The sequence below is a fragment of the Lytechinus variegatus genome, chromosome 1 (genome assembly GCF_018143015.1).
Source record: "Lytechinus variegatus isolate NC3 chromosome 1, Lvar_3.0, whole genome shotgun sequence".
In the NCBI taxonomy this organism is placed as follows: domain Eukaryota; kingdom Metazoa; phylum Echinodermata; class Echinoidea; order Temnopleuroida; family Toxopneustidae; genus Lytechinus; species Lytechinus variegatus.
This window is the reverse complement of record NC_054740.1, coordinates 49,959,833-49,978,760: the sequence shown is the minus strand read 5'-3', so window position 1 is coordinate 49,978,760 and position 18,928 is coordinate 49,959,833. Positions and strand designations below refer to the sequence as shown.

At 36.8% G+C, this 18,928-nt stretch overlaps 1 protein-coding gene across 1 annotated transcript in view; it reads left to right on the top strand.

Annotated features, from left to right (window-relative positions):
• The first annotated feature begins 7,150 nt into the window (after positions 1-7,150).
• The window catches only part of LOC121415702 (solute carrier organic anion transporter family member 1C1-like), a 29,126-nt gene continuing 17,348 nt past the window's right edge, over positions 7,151-18,928 (top strand). Inside the window, exons 1-6 of the mRNA XM_041609014.1 lie at positions 7,151-7,749; positions 8,788-9,040; positions 12,619-12,837; positions 13,156-13,370; positions 14,204-14,345; positions 15,554-15,718. Coding sequence (XP_041464948.1) covers positions 7,597-7,749; positions 8,788-9,040; positions 12,619-12,837; positions 13,156-13,370; positions 14,204-14,345; positions 15,554-15,718 — 1,147 coding nt within the window. The 5' untranslated portion in view covers positions 7,151-7,596. The remainder of the gene's footprint in view (positions 7,750-8,787; positions 9,041-12,618; positions 12,838-13,155; positions 13,371-14,203; positions 14,346-15,553; positions 15,719-18,928) is intronic.

Here is an 18,928-nt window from a genome sequence, read left to right as displayed (position 1 = left end):
TTTCTAGCATATCAACCCAATTTGAACATTCTGACGAAGCAATTCCACGATCTGAACAGAGAAATCTCCATGATCTAACCAGGAGGGGGCTCATCAAATCACAACCTTGAGCATGTTCAGAAAGGCAAAAACAATATTTAACAGTCCATTTCATGTTTGATAGCAGGAGATGCGCAATGATTAAGACAATGGGTCATGTCTGTTTTATGCCTAATTCATGCCTAATACAGCATTTTTGTTTTCATAATTTTTTTTTAATTAAAAATTTACTGTGGTGACGTTAATTCAATGTAACTTTTACAAAGAAAAAAAAGTCAAATATTTGTCTGGTTCCTTTTCGCAAAGGGTGATTAATGTGGATTCCCCTTTATTTTTCAGCTTATTTTACTCATCCATCATTCACACTTTCTTTCAAGTTGGTGCTCTGATCAACCGCGTAGCCAGGATTTCATTTTGGAGGGGGCGGTAAATGCACGCGAAGCGTGCCAACACTTACAGAGCGCGCGAAGCGCGCTCCCTAGGGGGTCGGTGCAGGGAGGGGGAGTTTCCCCTCCCGCGCGAAGCTTTTAGTGTTTCATAAACTAAAATGAAAAGGAGCCGTTTCTCTTGTCTCTAGTACCTCCAATTCGGTTGACTATATTGCGATTTTGAACCTTGTTTTCAAAAGTGATTGTGAACGGACAAAAGAGGTATACAATGGAGGAAATTAAAATGGGATGATGTTTATAATGAAGTAAATCCCAATATTGCATACAATAACTTCAATAATACTAAATAGGTTTATTATTGCGGATTGAAATAATCGCTAGAGGGTATTCATTTGTCTCGCAATCTACTATGGTCAACAAGGAAATTCGTGATCACTCTCGCAAAAAGTGTTCACTGGCTTTCTAGGAAATTCGTGATCACTCTCGCAAAAAGTGTTCACTAGCTTACAAGTTCACGAGCTTTCGAGTGCCGCTGCAACTCTTTATCAAGTGACAGAGATAGTCCGATATCGTACTCTATCTATACTAATCTCCAAGACCGTACGCACAAACGCGAGAACAATAGGTGGGCACTGATCCGTTGTGTGATTGGTCAGGAGTTATGCAAATAAGCCGGGGATACGCCGTGGGTCGGCAATATGCACAAATGAGACCAGAATTGGCGGGATCGCTAGTTTCATATGCATATACCCCCGGCTTATTTGCATAACTCCTGACCAACAAGGAAATTCGTGATCACTCTCGCAAAAAAAAAATATTTGAGAATACTTTCACATCTTAGAATTTATTGAGCCCTATGTCAGAGATACATTTTTGGGGTACGCGCTGTACAGGGTATGATTTTAACCATGCATATACATACATAATACCATCGTTCAGTTAAAGGCCGATATATATGATATAACGATTTTGTTATGGCTACATTAAGTATTGAATATAAATATGCGCGAAAGCGAAGCAAGCAAGCAAATTTTTGGTAGTTGGGAGACATAATGGTGCCCAAACTTTCTTTCAAGTGATATGTAGGCTAATTATCACATCACGGGCATATACGTAGGCCTCTACTGTAAATGTGTATTTTCACATGCCCCCTGCTCAAAAGAAAGAGAGAGGCCAAGAGGGCGAAAAGAAGTAACAAAAAACAGAGAGGAGAAGGAAAAGAAGAGGAAGAGGGGAAGGAATCAAGAGAAGAAAAAAAAGAGCGGAAGAGGGGGAAGAAAAAAGAGACGGAGAGGGAGAGAGGGGGGGGGGGGGGGAAGAGAAGAAAAAAGAGAGAGGAAATGGGGGAAAAGAAAAGAAGATAAATGGGAGGAAGAGGGGGAAATGAAGAGAAAGATAGAGAGAAAAGGGAAAAGAAAGAATAAAAAAGAGAAGAAAAGGGAAAAAGAAGATAAAACCAGAGAGAGGAAGGGGGAAAGAAAGAGAAGAAGGACAAAACGAGAAAGAGAGAGGGGGGGGGGGAGGAAGAGAAGAAAAAAGAAAGAGGAAGAATGTATATTTTGCTCATAATCTTGAAATACTAGCAGTTTATAATGCAGTCATTAAAACCTGTAGAAGATGGTTTTCGGATTATCACAAATGAAATGAAATTAAATGGAAGTACTTTAGGTCAAGGTAAAAGGTCATTTGAGGTCAATGAACTTTGGATTTAAGATGAATACTATTTGTCTCTTTTTGAAAAATCATTCATCTTAATAAACGGTATTTATTTTTGACGTCATCACTGCTGCTATATTGAATTATTTATAGTGCTGATGATGCTGCCTGAGGCATTCCACTTCAGTTGAAAACAATTGACCCCCAAACAACCTTTGAGTTCCTACCTGAAATTTCAGTCATCAATTCCTTTGATATCTTTTTTTTCATGAAATATGTCTGTCCACTTTCAAAGTTTCGATGAAACCTTAAAAACCTCAAATTGGTTAAGACTTTAGTGTTGATACCACGAACATGGTCGAAGTTTATCGATACTACATGATCTTTGGCATTGATCATGTGACAGTCTAAACCTCAGTCTTAACCAAGGAATATATTTTGAAATGTCATCACGACTCTGAAAATATGAGGACATAATTATTTGATTAATATTACATATAATGTAATGCAATGTAGTTCTCGAGTATCATCAAATCAAATGGAATCTCAGGTCATTAGGGCACTTAGAGAAGATCAGTGGTAATTTGGGGTCAGTAAACTGTTGTCAAATTATACTTAGTTGAATTCTGACAGATCGCCTGCAGTATACAAGCCAGGATGGAGCAGCAGCACATATAAGACAAATACTTATTTTATTCTACGAATAGAGACCCCCCATTAATCTAATAATAAAGTCTATTGACTTCAAATTACCTTTCACCTTGACTTAAAAACATGCTTTTTCAATTCATATTATTTTTGATATCCAATACCGATCTCATATAAGTTTCTTTCATTGTTATGGAGTGTTTCTGCAGGTAATAAAACAAAATTTATAAATTCTTATCCAAGTCAAGTGATCTGCATTTGACCTTGTACCACTAACCTGAAACTATATCATCTAATTTCCAATATCTTTTAAATGTTATAGGCCTATGCATTTTTGTCCTGGCTTACAGTATCACAAATATGTCTAAATAAATTTATATCCTAACCTTTTTAAAAAAACGTTTTAATTGAGTTCACCAACGATTGATCTTTGAACTTCGCTTAATAACCCGAATGTATTTCATCGATTGGCTGACAGGCCTCTCGATGATAAACTCTTCATGTATGAAAGTTAAATCGTAACTTTGGTTAACTTTTATTTTGGCTAGTGAAGTTTCAACATGGTCCAATTGCAGTAATTGTAAATGACACTTGACCTTGATCATGTGACCTGAAACTCATGCAAGAAGATCATTGGTACTTTTTTAAAACCTAAATCCACTATAAGTTATGTGATTTTTCAATAATAATAATAATAATAGCGTATATTTGTAGAGCGCGCACACCGTTAGTAGACGCTCATGGCGCTATATATAGCCGAGCAACAGTTCTCTTTTACAATGGAAAAATGAGATTTTATAGAAATTTATATGAATACTACACAAGAACCATGAACAAGTACAATGTAAGAATAATAATTTCACATCTGCTTAGTTCACCCCAACCCATCTATCAGCCCATCATCATGCGGAACCCAGTGCCCTTTAGCTGCCCCGTTCACTGACAATTTAAGAGGTAAACCCAGTCAGTATAACTCACAGGAGCTCTAGCAATCTGAAGACACCGGGTTCCACATGAACAGCCAGGGAACGGGAAGGGATGAATCATGAACTTAACCTAACATTGGTTAAGATTTCAAGTTGATTTTATATCTTTAATTCCTATTATTTTCAGCCCAGATTACCCTTTTAAGATTATTATTATTACTGTTAATATTTTTCAATGTTGATCATGGTCAAGTTGATTACAAGATAAGTTGATCATTGAGTATCGGTTTAATTGTTAGTGAATCACTTTAATTATTTGATAACAGACAGCATCAGATATTAAAGTTATAAGAAGTTTTGTGATATTTTGTATAAGCACATGAGCACATATAGTACGCCACACTGCTCACTCCCCTTTTTAATATAGGCTTTAAGGTCCTCAATGTCTAGTTCTTTCGTTTCATTTCTCTTTTAGTATTCAAATGTATTATTCCATTGTCCAAATAGGGCCTATATATGTACTCTAGATCTTATGGTACATTGTATGTTTTTGCTAAAGTTGGAAAATAAACTGAACTGATCAGTGTATGGCATATGAAGACAATACGTGGTCTAATTAAATAATATAAAACAATAAAAATGTTTTATAACAGTCAATCTTTTCAAAATGAATGAATCTTTGTTCATTTTTCTTCAAATGTTCATCATATTCATTCCATTATATTTATTTCACATTTTTGCACTTAACAACCACTTGTACGACTTGTTCTCTCTTCTACACATTCTCCCCAATCACTCTATTTAATGACTATTGGCGATTCAATGTATGTTTTGCAAGTCTCTAACAATAAAAGAAACAAACGGGAACAGCATTTCAATTAATACAGCCATTTAATATAAATAACAAATCAAATAAATATATCATTCAAATCTATTTCAATTATTAGGATTAGTTCATCCTGTTGATACAAGGATACATTTATCTTCATTTCAAAGTTACAGGAGGATAAATTTATCCTCGTGTAGCCTTGAAATTAGGATAAATTTATCCTCGTGTAGCCTTGAAATTAGGATAAATTTATCCTCATGCAGCCTTGAAATTAAGATAAATTTATCCTCATGTAGCCTTGAAATTAAGATAAATTTATCCTCGTGTAGCTTTGAAATGAAGATAAATTTATCCTCATGTAGCGTTGAAATTAGGATAAATTCATCTATGTGTAGCTTTGAAATGGAGATAAATTTATCCTCGTGTAGCCTTGAAATTAGGATAAATTTATCTTCGTGTAGCCTTGAAATTAGGATAAATTTATCCTCGTGTATCCTTGTAATTGAGATAAATTTATCCTCATGTAGCCTTGAAATTAAGATAAATTTATCCTTGTGTAGCCTTGAAATTAGGATAAATTTATCCTCATGTAATTTTGAAATTAAGATAAATTTAGCCTTGAAATTAGGATAAATTTATCCTCGTGGAGCTTTGAAATTAGGATAAATTTATCCTCCTGGAGCTTTGAAATTAGGATAAATTTATCCTCCTGTAGCTTTGAAATGAAGATAAATTTATCCTTGTATCAACAGGATGAACTAATCCTTATAATTGAAATAGATTTGAATGATATATTTATTTGATCTGTTATTTCTATTAAATGGCTGTATTAATTGAAATGCTGTTCCCGTTTGTTTCTTTTATTGTTAGAGACTTGCAAACATACACTGAATTGCCAATAGTCATTTAATAGAGTGATGGGAAAGAATGTGTAGAAGAGAGAACAAGTCGTACAAGTGGTTGTTAAGTGCAAAAATGTGAAATAAATATAATGGAATGAATATGATGAACATTTGAAGAAAAATGAACAAAGATTCATTCATTTTGAAAAGATTTACTGTTTTATATGTTCTATCACATAGGCCAATCAATAATCATGTAAACCACTCAAGTGTCTGGTTGAAATACATTTCCAATACACGGAGCTTGCAGGGTCTGAATAATAAAGTCTGCCTGTAGACATTAGGGTCTGAATCATACAACTATGCAGACTCGTATTAATAGCACCATATAATTCCACGTGGGCTCGTCATACTAGCAAATAGAGTCTGTGTGCAAAGACTACGCCGTGTGCGCTGAATTTGAGAACGAGGTGAAGTACAAATTTGGCAAAGTCCAAACGCATGCGCACATGGGTTTATTGCGTACTAAAGTACGGGAAAAAATCGCACACCGGCCAGCAAGACCGAATCATGTGACCTGATTTACTCAATAAATGATTAGTAAAAGCATGTATTACACACTGATTTAACAGTTTACTTACTGAAAGGTATGTTCACATCACTTACACTTCATTTGGCCTTAGATATGAGTTCAAGTCTAGAAATGCGTAGATAAAGACAAGAAATGTATTTTTATTGAATAAAGTTGATTATTTCTATACCAATGGATTCCTTCACCTATATAATAAATGGTGGTTTCGGTGCCAAAATCATGATTTCACGTTACTCAAAAGCCGCGATATTGCTGAAAACACCGTTTTTTGCGGCCACTGTAAAAATCCAAAATGGCGGGCATAGGCCCTATATAGGTGTCGGTGCAAATGGAAACATTGCTATTCTGATTCATTATACAAAAACCTTTCCAAAAATGTATAAATTTTAATTTCTAAAAAAAAAAATCCGGCGAAATTACACAGTGAAACTGACTAATATCAGAAAATGTGAAAAAATGTTAAAACGGCTTGCCATACGCGCGCAATTAATTGATTGAGCGTGTATTTGGGGAAGGATCATAAATAAAACGTGAATAAGAAGTTTCCTCAACAGTGAAACCTTCACATTGTCACACCAAAATGTTGTTTCTTTGTTATTTTTGTCGAAGCGTTAAATTTTAGTAAATATTTTTAACATCTTTACAAGTCAATCCATGTTTTTATCAATTCAATCAAGTTCGGGATTTTAACATTTTTGAAAATGTCAAAAATTTCGATTTTTACCCTGAACTTTTACTCTAACTTGTTACAATATTTTAAAATATACTAGAAGCATCCTGTTTGTGGGAAATGCAATTCACGGGATCTACACTGAACGCCATCTTGGAATGGGGGTTGTATTCCAATTTTTGTAAGGGGCACACACAAAACTGTTCTCATTAAAAAATCGTTAACTTGTCCACCAAATCAAAAATGTGCCGTACAGTACGATGACCTGTGCTGAACCATTTCTCAGAACCGTGCATGCAGCATGGCGGTCAAATTATTAAATAAATATTGTAAAAAGGCTACACCTCCCTGATCAAGACTTGAGAATATAGAGGATCAAAGATCATTATATCTCGCTCCTCGAGTCGTCACTGAAAATAAAGAAGACCAAAGATCATTTACCCGAGGAATATCAAATGCGATCTTAAATTGTTACAGTAGTTTGTTTGTTTTTCTCTCACTGTTTTATCAGTAGTCTAATTCTTATTTACCACTGTCGTATCATACGATAAGATAGTGTAGACCCAAACTACTTAGTCAATTTCAAGTATACAATTAGTCATTACCCCGAGTGTTCCGGTTGCTCAGATTTACTGAAAAGAGACTTTGTGTGGTTTCTAAACGAATTTTTGATTTTTTGAAGCCTGTTTACATTTACTGTCCTTCACTACTCTGCCCTGATTCAAATTTTATCTTTGTTTCGGGTCAAAATGAGGTCATCTTGCGTTAAGTAACTATTGATTTGTCATACATACCTGAGGGAAACAACCATCGTTGTTTATTTTCCTGCTATGTGTGCATCATAAAACTTCGATCGCAGTTCAATATTGCAATTCCTTAAAATTGCCGTTCAAAGAACATCGCCAAGAAAGGTTGATTAGTGTTCGCGATCAGTGCTCGTATGGTTTTATCTGCAGGAAACACCTTGTTCTTTATATAATCTTTAAAAGACACATTCAACAAAAAATGGAGAAGAGAGCAAAAAGGTTTTGCCTTAATCACATATCTTTCACAGTACTTCTTGGCGCAACAGTATTCGTCTACATTGGATCAATAGGACCTTATACGTCTGGAATACTCACCACAATGCAAAGGGAGTTTCAGCTCAAGAGTTCGGAAGTAAGTCTAGATTTGTGGTATTCTGGAAGTTGGACTGTATTTATGCTCTTTACTAACCTCTCTCAAATTCTCGTCAAAGAAAGCTTCACAAGTGAGCGAATTATGGTGTATTTTATGTTGATGTAAAGGCAAACCCAAAACCACTCAAGGTTTGAATAATTTTGTCATGATTTAAACTCATCGTATGTTTCTTATACCGTATGGCCTGCCTATGAAAACATATATGACACGGAAAAGAGGCTGCGATAACCTTACGATATCAAACAGTACTGCGATCTGTTGATTTTTGTTATCGCAAACATCCGTACGATTCCGTAAAGCATCTGCAAGGAAACAACGATTTCGAGGAATTTGTGTTACGAGGTTTATATTAGGTGACTCAAATAGTAACTGTAAAATCGCTTTACAATCTACGCAGAGCATCACCCTGGCTCAAGACGCATCGAAATTTCGCCAATAAGGGGGGGGGGGGGGTATTTCCTCCAATCGGACTGACTTTAGGCTGACCAAAGAAATAAACCTTAGCTTATTCTTAAAAACAAGGTAAGGTATCTCACAAAGCCTAGATAAATAATTCGAGCGGGAAGAGCGACCTGGAAATATTTATATACGGACCCGAAAGGGAAATTATCAGGGACTACTTGCAGTGACTCACTAATTAAGAGGGTGCATGTCTCATCCACTAATGGGAGCGCGAAATAAAAGTTTTTTTATATCCCAATCAGATAGCTAGTAATTATACGCATTTAAAAAAAAATCATGAACGGGATGGGTAGGCCAATATAAAATATTTTATATTTTGATCTGAAAAACTTTAAGCACGTTTCAATAAAGAACAAGGTATCTATCTTGAAAAAAGGTCATTATCATGTTTAGAATTAGATCTACAAACGGGATATTCTATGACCCATTAAAATCATGAAAAAGATGGTTGTCTTATGATGCGAGTGCGAAGCGCCAGTCAGTATGTTATGTTCTGATCTTCTATGATAGTATTTAGACTTGAATAATTTTATCCCTTTCTTGTTTTCCATTTAGGTTGGAGTCATTCTCAGTATAAACGACATTGTTGCACTTATCTTGGTCACTCCAACCGCTTATATCGGAACATCTCGTCATCGACCCAGGATTCTTGGTGTTTTAACGATTTTTTTCACCATCGGGTGTTTCATGTGCGCCCTTCCTCAGTTTGCTGGAAATAGGAACCGGGTAATTGATCCCACGTCATCATTCCCATTCAACGAAACAGCAAACGCTGAAGACTTCCCCTCGAACTCTTACGGTTCCATGCGTAAGTTATGTATGTCTACAAAGGATTGGTCAAAGGACCAACTATGCGTTTGTGTCCCACCGAAAAAAAAAATCAGAATCTGGAATCTTCGTTGATATTGGCCATCTTTATCGGTCGGACTCATTTTTATCAAGTAATAAAATATACGTTTCTTTGACCAATCCTTTTTAAGAGAGATGACTACCCATGATGATGATTTATACCCAGGCCCTATATCATAATAGTCCACACTATGTATAAGAATAAATATGATGACAATGTCTTATCAAACGAGGGTAACCACTACAATTTTGAATTTGATCTTCATATTTATGACTGAGTAAATGTTGTAACCCGAGGACGTATGGTTATCAACAAACCCGGGAGGGTTTTCCCAACATTGTCCGGCAAGTTGTCGGATCTGACAACTTCCTTTGATGTAGATTGGCTAAGAAGCACTATCCTTATGATGACAGTCCAGTGGCGTAACTACGGGGGGGCATGGGGGGCACGTGCCCCCCGATTCGGCTCACCAAAAAAAAAGAAAAAAACGGGGAAAAGGAAAAAAAGAGGGAGAAAGGAAGAGGAACGTAGTGGGAGATAAGAAATTATTATTCATTATAATGGTATATTACATTATAATCATGTTATGTTATATTACATAGGAAACATTTTTATCATAACTTTATGAAACATAATTTGCTCAGGGCCTATGTTTTCATTGTTCCTGGTGCTCGCATTGTCTATTTAGAGAGATGTATAAACCTGTTGTACGAAAAACTCCCGTTTCAAGTCAATATACACCAAATATATTATTGTTTTATGTAGTGGCATATGCTTCTTTTTTAATGACTACTTAAAAATTTTATGATTGCCCATGTTAAGGTCTTAATATAAAACATTTCCTGTCCGTGATTACGTTCATATCAGTGGATTGGTGAGATAAGTAAGTGAATTCCTAAAATCAGTCCATAAAATGTCCCTTTTTCTGATCTGAATATCAAAAATTTTCAGCTCGCGCTTCGCGCTCGCACCATTTGGTTAGTGAAATACGTATGGTCTTAGTAAATTCCTACAAGCAAGCCTTAGAATGCCCCGCTTCAGGTCTGAATTATCTAAATTTTCAGAGTGAGATGCGTAACTTCGTGTGTTCAGATGTAATTCTAACAAAATCAGCCAGCGCTTGGCACTGGTGAGATATGTATACTAGTAAGTGATTCCTAAAATATAGTCGTCAAGATCTCCCTGTTTGGGGTCAATATATACAAAAATGTCGGCTCGCGTTTCGCGCTCGCATTGTTTAGCCAGACAGGTACGTATCATGATTACAAAATCGATTATAATGTCCCTTTTTAGGTCTAAATATCAAACATTTTCAGCTCGCGCTTCGCGCTCGCATTATTTGATTGCTGAGATGCGTATTTTTATTTATGATTACAATGACTACAAGTACTTCCTTAAAATGTCTCTATTAGGTCAGTATTCCTGACAATTGAGCGCGCTCACTAAGTGACTCAAAATTTTTGCTGGTGCCCCCCCCCCCCCCAATGCCGTGACCCACGGTACGCCACTGGATGACACTGTCGGGTAAAATGGGCTAGTGCCTTTCTTTTAACCAGTAAAACCATTTGGTTGTTCTCCTCTTTGGAATCAAAGTGCAATTAACTTTTTAGAACTATAATAGAGTAGGTACAGAAAAACTTGGCAAATACAATGTTGGTTCGAAGTTGATTAAACTGTACGAGAAAGCCGATCCACGAATATCTTTGACAAGAATTTGAAAAACAATTTTCTGTTTAATGGTTCGTATCAACAGAAGAATGATATGAAATAGATGGATCTGAAAATAATTCATTTCTTTACAAGTCAATTTATATAATCGAGAAAAATGCTAAATTTGTACTTGGAATATAGCATCAGTAGGCCGACTCGATGGTAATCATAACAGGCAGCATCCTATCCCTCCTCGTAGCATAAACATAATATTGGTGGAATGAAAATAATTCGCACAATTATAATGAGTATCCTTTATAATCGAAGCCATTCTTGGGTCATTCCTTAAGGAATAGGGGTTATTTATTTGAACTAAAGGTGGCACTAATCCAGGAGAAGCAGAAAGAACTTGTTCCCATGTTATTAGTGCAATGAATTAATGGTGCCCCCTCATGGCCCCAAAGGCGGATCCAGGGGAGGCAAGAGGGGCTACGAAGTGCTTAAATTGACCCTTTTTCAGATCGGAATATCAAATATTTTAAGCACGTGCTTCGCAGTCTCTTTATTGATTTTCATGATAAAAAAAAGGTATTTAGAGTGCCCAGATTCTAGGTCGAAGTCTGAAACACGCGCGTGCATGTTTATTCAGATACTCTGCTTTTTCTCTATTTAAATCATTATCCAGTTTCAGATCACAATATCAAAAAAATTCTGCTCGAATTATCAATTTAGGAAGATTTCCAATTACTCATCCTTTTCATGATTTACAAAACATTAATAGAGTATCCCATTTTAGGTGTAAATCTCGATTTTTCCCCTCGGGCTTCGCGCTCGCATCAATTGTTTAGTTATATATTTATCCTTTTCACGATTACAAAAAAGTGTTCAAAAATCAGAGCTCCGTGCTCGCATTATTTGATTGGTAAAATATGTAACGTCTTCATGGCTAACTGCAAGCAGCCGTTAACTGCTATTCTCTCAAGTATTTTGCTTACGATAGCTGGCCACTGCATTTTATTTTATATATTATTGCTTACATGTATATCTATGTAAATCATTCTTCTATTATGTAATCGTCCCAATTTTTAATTCTTTCATTTATTTTCGTATTTCTTTATATTCATTATGATTACTGTGTTTCATATATTGAATTTTCAATAAATGCAGAAACACCTGTAAAAAAAATGATTTTTTTTATCAGACCAGAACGTACATTTAAGATTTCTGCTCGCTCTTCGCGCTCGCAGTAATTATTTAGTTGGATACACATCTCGTTTAGGATCACAAACATTGCCCAGAATGTTTCAATTTTACGACAAAATACATGAAATTGAAAAAAAAATAGCTCGCGCTCGCACTATTTGAATAAAGATTATGGATTATTATATATTTATGTTAATTTGTAAGAATAAAGATTAGAAGTGACAATTGGGACTACCCCTTCAAAAAAAAGCACAAAAATGTAATTCGATCGGGGAAAATGCGGCTGGAAAAATCCCCTTCCCCCTATTAGCGAAGGCTGAATCCGCCCCTGTGGTCCAGCCCCTGGAAGTGAGGTTGGAAATTGAAATAAGACCAATGTGTGATACCCATTCTCACTGTGAAGCAGAAGTAACATGAAACAAATTTTCAATGAAAGCATTATTTAATTCACATTTTTCATCTCTCGTCTTTGAATTTTAGAGATGTGTTTTCCTTCAGCAAGAAATTTACCTCAACCGAAGTGAGGTAAATGGGTGATGGCAGGAATGAAGTGACTCCTCAAAAAAGCTTTGAGCACCGGAATAGGTAGACTAGATCGGAAGAGGAAATAAAGGACCGCCTTGACCACGGTGGATACGTATACGCTATATAAATCTTATTTATTATTAATTATTATCTTCCAGAAAGTAAAGATATCTGCGAAGTCGAACTTGATGGGGGAGGAGACGACAACGAGTGCTCAAAGGAAGAACTTGATGCATCGGGGGCGCAGTATGGAAGAGCCTTATGGTTTCTCGTCGGTCAGGGATTCATTGGGTTAGGCTCTACTGGATACTGGACCCTTGGACTAACATACATGGACGACGGTTTGCCTTCCAAGGCAGCCCCTTATATGTATTTCGGTATGTCAAAAAGCATGTCTAATGATTCTAAAATTCCGATATCAATGTCAGCCCCCTTCTTTTTTTATTTTTAACATATTGACATTCCATTTATTATATTTCTTTCATAAGCACTCCATTGTGCGAGTGTGTGAAGATGCACACCTCCAAAATAAAAACAATAAACGAAGAAACAAGACGTCTCAAACGTCTCGAAGTAGAAATCTTTGTAAAAAAGAAGAAAATGTTAAAATAAACACACAAATAAATGAAACAAAATGAATAAATAAATAAATAGAAGATTCGGAGCTCCTCCTCTTTGCATTATTTTATCCACAGCTACACTATTTATGTTGGTCAGCGTGTCACCCCTAACAGCTTTTGCACTCAGTGGGTTGGCACTGTCCTTACACACCGATTTCTACAAAATCGACGTCGACGAACTGGGCTACGGAAGTAAAGACCCTCGATGGATAGGTGCTTGGTGGCTCGGGTATGTCATCTACGGGCTATTGATGGGCCTAATTGCAATACCATACTTCTTTTTCCCAAAGGTATGACTTCTAGAAGAAACTGGTTGGTCATTTTTTTTTAATATGGGCTTATATTACATCTAAACATTTGGGGAATAATAATTTCCACTTCAGTGCCAATAGACATCGGGGAAGCGTGTCGTGAAATGACTCGTCGGACTTTTCCCCCTGACAGTTACCATAGTAACAGTGCTTCTAAGTCAATAGAAATTCAGGAAAGTTGTCAGACCTGACAACTTGTCAGACAACAAATGTTACTTAGATGCTCCACTGGCACGGTGCTAGCATCAAAACGGCAAACTGTGGGATCATCTTTGACATATTTGGAAATACGTAGTTCTGGTGCTGCAAATTTTTTCCAAGCTGACTTTCTACTATAGATATTTTAATCTACACGATCTCATCCACGCCAGATCAGAATATATGTGGCCTGGGTCCTGTTGCATAGAATTTACTATTATGGCAAATTTGCCATCTAATGATAACTACCATGGTAACATGCCCAATTAACAGCCAATCAAAATTAAGGATTCCATGCAAAGTTGCCACCGGATGCAAAATAACCACGATAGTAATAGTCTATGCAACAGGCCCAGGTTGGTCCCGCCTGGCAATATCTCGATATAGACATCGCTATTTTGAACGACGATGTCCAAAATATTCACATATGAAGATCAATCGCTCCGATCAAGAAGATTGACCCTGATCAACACTTCGATATTTTTTCTTGATCGAGCGTGATCGAATTGCGCGGTTTAGCAGTGGGTATACAGGAAAATTGTCAAAGTATTCCATACCTTGAATATAAGGTCCACACTGCATGCATCGATTGTTGCTTTTTTTATCCCCTAAAGATGTGGCCAGAAAAGGATGTTCCGATGGATGATATGAAAGAGAAAAACAGAATCGAAGAAGATGATGATCAGCCTACCGCAGCATTCTTGATAAAGAGCAACCTTCCTGACCCTGACTCAACGATCCTGGGAATGATCAAAGGTATATAATTATTTTTTTTCTGTGTAAGAATCATCTTCTGTTAGGTATGCTTGAAGCTCTCAGAAAGAGATATCATAAAAGTAGCTCTCGAAATGACTACGTATATTTCCCAAGTGAGTTAAATTAATGTGTGTGGGTTTTTTTTTAATTCTTGGAAACATAATAACCTGTAACTTGTGATAATGTAGCGGGACAGCTTTGCAAGACGGCAGGTGGCCGCCCACCGTTTGCTGGACAGTCTGGACATTCTAAACCCAGCCGGCCTGACCCAGAAAATCCGGAAACTAAAACTAACCATCATGGAATGTAAACAGGGCAAGAATGCAAACAATCTTTTTGCCAAAACAATAAAATCCCTTTTTTTCCACCCCGCTATAATAACAGGCCTGCATTATGCTTCCTATGTTTGGCAAGCCTCTGGAAAGCTTTCGGGTTGTCAAACATAGGCTATAATATTAGATAGCCAAGACAGATAGCCAAGCGCGATTGGTCCATAGCACGTCACGTGATATGATCGAAATCAATGTATTTTCCCAGCCGGTCCACCTTCGATGAATATATTGACCAACCGGTCCATGAATATATTTTTTCTACGTGTATGGCGCCCTCTTGTGGATTAGATGTTACCATGAATTATCGGCCTGCCTTGGGACCTGGACTGGACTCGAACTTAGATTTAGATCTAGGGCTATGCCTAAACAAAGTTGATTTGATTATAAAAGGGTCACTGCGTTAGACTAACGTTACTTAGATGGATCAAGATCTAACGTTAGATCTATACCAGTTCAATCAATCACTGTGAATAACATAAACAACAGACTGCACGTATATCGTTAGGCCTAACTTTATCTTCATTATTAGAGGCTATCTAATATAACAGATATTGACTGATGGGATGAGTAAAAAATTCTTTGGACCGCCTAAAGAATTAATATTTTCCCTCGTGATCATATTTTCCCTCAGCGCTGTGCGCTTCGGGAAAATATAACCCCTCGGGAAAATACAAATCCGGCGGTCCAAAGAATGTTTATATTACACACCCCATCAGTCAATATCTGTATAATATTTTGACGCATAAAAAAGATCAAGGATAATATATGATAATATTCATGTAAAATAAGGCGAGAAGTAAGATGTAGCACAATTTCCTTTCATGATTTTTAATAATGCAAAATGGTTCATTAATCTGTCTATCTTTCTACATACAGGTTACTTCTCCGCTGTTCGTCGCCTTGCTACCAACATGACGTACTCGACTGTAATTATGTCCTCAGTTGCCGACTCCATTATGTTCAGTGGATTCTTTTCGTTTCTTGGCCGCTACCTACAGACACAATATGACGTCACACCATCAATGACGTCAATTATACTTGGTGAGCTTAAAACTGAGACGAATTCGGCTAGGGACATGTCTGATTCGATATTAAATCCGTGTCGTTATACATCGATTTCACTTATACGGCTGCCAGTTGATAGCCTTTACGATTAAGCGTATATAAGGTACGTGTAGACTAAATCTGTTATGTGGACAACTTAATGAATCTTCCGAACTATCAGTGGAATGTGAATTTCTGCAGTGGGAAATAGGCCAACGGGATCCATTTTCATATCGTTTTAGGTCCACTGACAGAACAAGTATGATTTCCTGGTAACACTTCGTAATTCCGAATATAGTAATTGCTTCTTCTTAAAGGCCTGGTCACACTGCCCGAGCGTTGTTGGGGCGGTAGGGAGAGAAGATCGAATTTCGTTCACAAAATAGGGAGAAAAAAATCGAAATCAAAAATCGAAAAAAAAACACAAAAAACAATCGAAATCGAAAATGGTGAACGGTAGCGAGCGGTGATGATTTTTTTAAAGGCCTGTTCACACCGCCCGAGGGTTGTTGGAGCGGTAGTGGAGTGGAGAGAAAAATCATCACCGCTCGCTACCGTTCACCACCGTTTAACCGCTCTAACAACGCTCGGGCGGTGTGACCAGGCCTGGTCATACCGCCCGAGCGTTGTTGGAGCGGAGAGAAAAAAATGCATCACGCTATATACCGTTCACCATTTTTGATTTCGATGGGTTTTTTTTTCGATTCCCCCCAAAAAAATTTTGTGAGCGAATTTCGACTCTCTTTCCCTTCCGCTCCACGACCGCTTCAACAACGCCCCGGGTGGTGTGACCAGGCCTTTAGGTTCGTTATTCTGAAGGTTCGTAATTCCGAAACACGTAAATTGCCTATATCTTGATGTTCATTAATCCGAAAACGAAAAAGGGTTCGTTAATCCGTAAATTTGTGGTGTAATTCCGAAGGTTCGTTAGTCCGAAAACGAAACAAGGTTCGTTGTTCCGAAAGTTCGATAATCCAAAAAATGAAATGCTTGGTGGCGAAGCCGGGAAAACCGGAAGGGTAAGCGAGGTGGAGGGTGTGGGGGGAGGGGACACCGTTGCTGTTCATTTGTTGTGAGGATGGGGAGGCAAAAAGAAGGGCGGCGGAGCAAGAGTAGAGCAGTATACCTTTAAAAAGGTTCAAATCAAATACATCATATATATTCAGCAGCTAGTTATTTCGTTTGGAAGATTATTCCAAAACCTTGGTCCTTCAAATACAATTGTTCTTTGAGCAAATAACGTACGAGTACGTTGAAGGTGAAATGAGTCCCTTTGGCGAGTAGGATAAGAATGGATGAGGTTGTTTCTTTGAAACAAGGAAGATAAAATTTCTGGTAGATCACCTTTTGAGAGTTAAAACATGAATGTACCTAAATGAAATTCGTAAAGATCATGAATTTTCAGGATCTTATTTTTTTTTTTTTATTAATAATGGATTTGTGTGTGCATAAAAGTAAGATTGGTTAATCAACCTAATTGCCCGCTTTTGTAATTTAAATAACATTTCTAATACCGTCTTGTTTGTATTACCCCAAGCCAATATACCATAATTTAGTCGTGATGAAATGAGAGTCATATATAATTTTAATAGTATATAATCAGGGGTGTTTTTTTTAGCTTGCTTAAAATACCAATACTTCTAGAAGTCAATTTACACTAGTAATTAATGTGACACTTCCAAGACGAATCATGATCAATATAGAGCCCAAGAAATTTGGTGGATTCAACCTGTAATAAATGTACATTATCCATGACTACTTGACCAGTTAAACTTTTTAGAGAATTACTAAAAATCATAAAATTGGTTTTCTTATCATTAAGTGACAACTTGTTTGCTCTAATCCAAGACTGAACTGATTGAAGTTCTGTATTCAAAATATTGTATTTGGGTCACGGTGAGACAGAAAAAGATAAGAATCATCAGCCAACAAAATAAATGACAAAATATTGGAATAATTTTTAAAATCATGAATGTAAAGAATGAAAAGTAAGGGACCAATGAGTGATCCTTGGGGGTACTCCGCAAGATATTGATTTCAAACTAGAATTCATACCTGTATAAGAAACATATTGTTTACGAGAACTGAGGTAGCTCCTGAACCAATCCAAGGCCTTCCCACGAATACCATAATGTGATAATTTATATAACAATATATCATGATTGATCGTGACGAAGGCCTTGGAAAGGTCCAGGAATATACCAACAGTAAATAATAATAATAACGTTTCATTTACCCAGGGTAGCCACGTCAGTTAGGAAACTGCTCTACCAGCGGGCCCTGCATAACATTATATGTTGTTATTACCCTTCTCCAATCTAAATGCTGAGCGCCTAGCAAGAAGGCAGAAGGTCCCATTTTTATAAGTCTTTGGTATGACTCGACCGAGGATCGAACCCACGACCTCCCGTTCATGAGGCGGACGCTCTACCACTGAGCCACCATGTCCATTACAGTATGTAATGACTTATCAACGGCACATGCCACCTTGTCAATAAAAGAAAGTAAGGCATGAACAGTTGAATGTTTTTTCCTGAAACCAAACTGAGAGTCACATAATGTTTGACAGTCGGTTAAAAATTTGATTAAACGTGAGTACATTTTCTTTTTTTAGTAACTTTGAAAGGGAAGTGAGAAGTGAAATTGGAGGATAGTTGCAAACTTCTCGTTTATCATCTCTTTTAAAAACGGGTATAACTTTGGCTACTTTCATATTACAAGGAACAACTCCATTTACTAATGATAGATTAAAAATATATGATAAAGGAGAGAAGGAAATATGTTATTCCATCACTACCAGGACTCTTATTGCATTTTGAATCATTTACAATATCTTTAACTTCGTATTCGACTATAGGGGTAAGGAAAATAGATTGCGGATTAGGATTTTTCAAAAGCGATGTAAATTCTCTATCAGATTCAGGAATATTCCTTGAGAGGTTAGTACCAATTTGAACAAAGTAATCGTTGTACAACTCGGTTATTTCAGTAGGATCTTCGATAATTTTCCCGTTATGTGAGATGTCTTTTGTTGGTTCGGACTTTTTGTTTGATCGTAAGACCTTGTTAATCACTCTCCAAGGACTCGAAATATCGTTCTTGTTTAAATTTTCTTCTGAAATGTCTCGAACACTAATTGATGTAGATTTATTGATATCTCTGCCGAAAAACACCTCAGCAAAAATAGTGAAATGGTCTGACAAATCA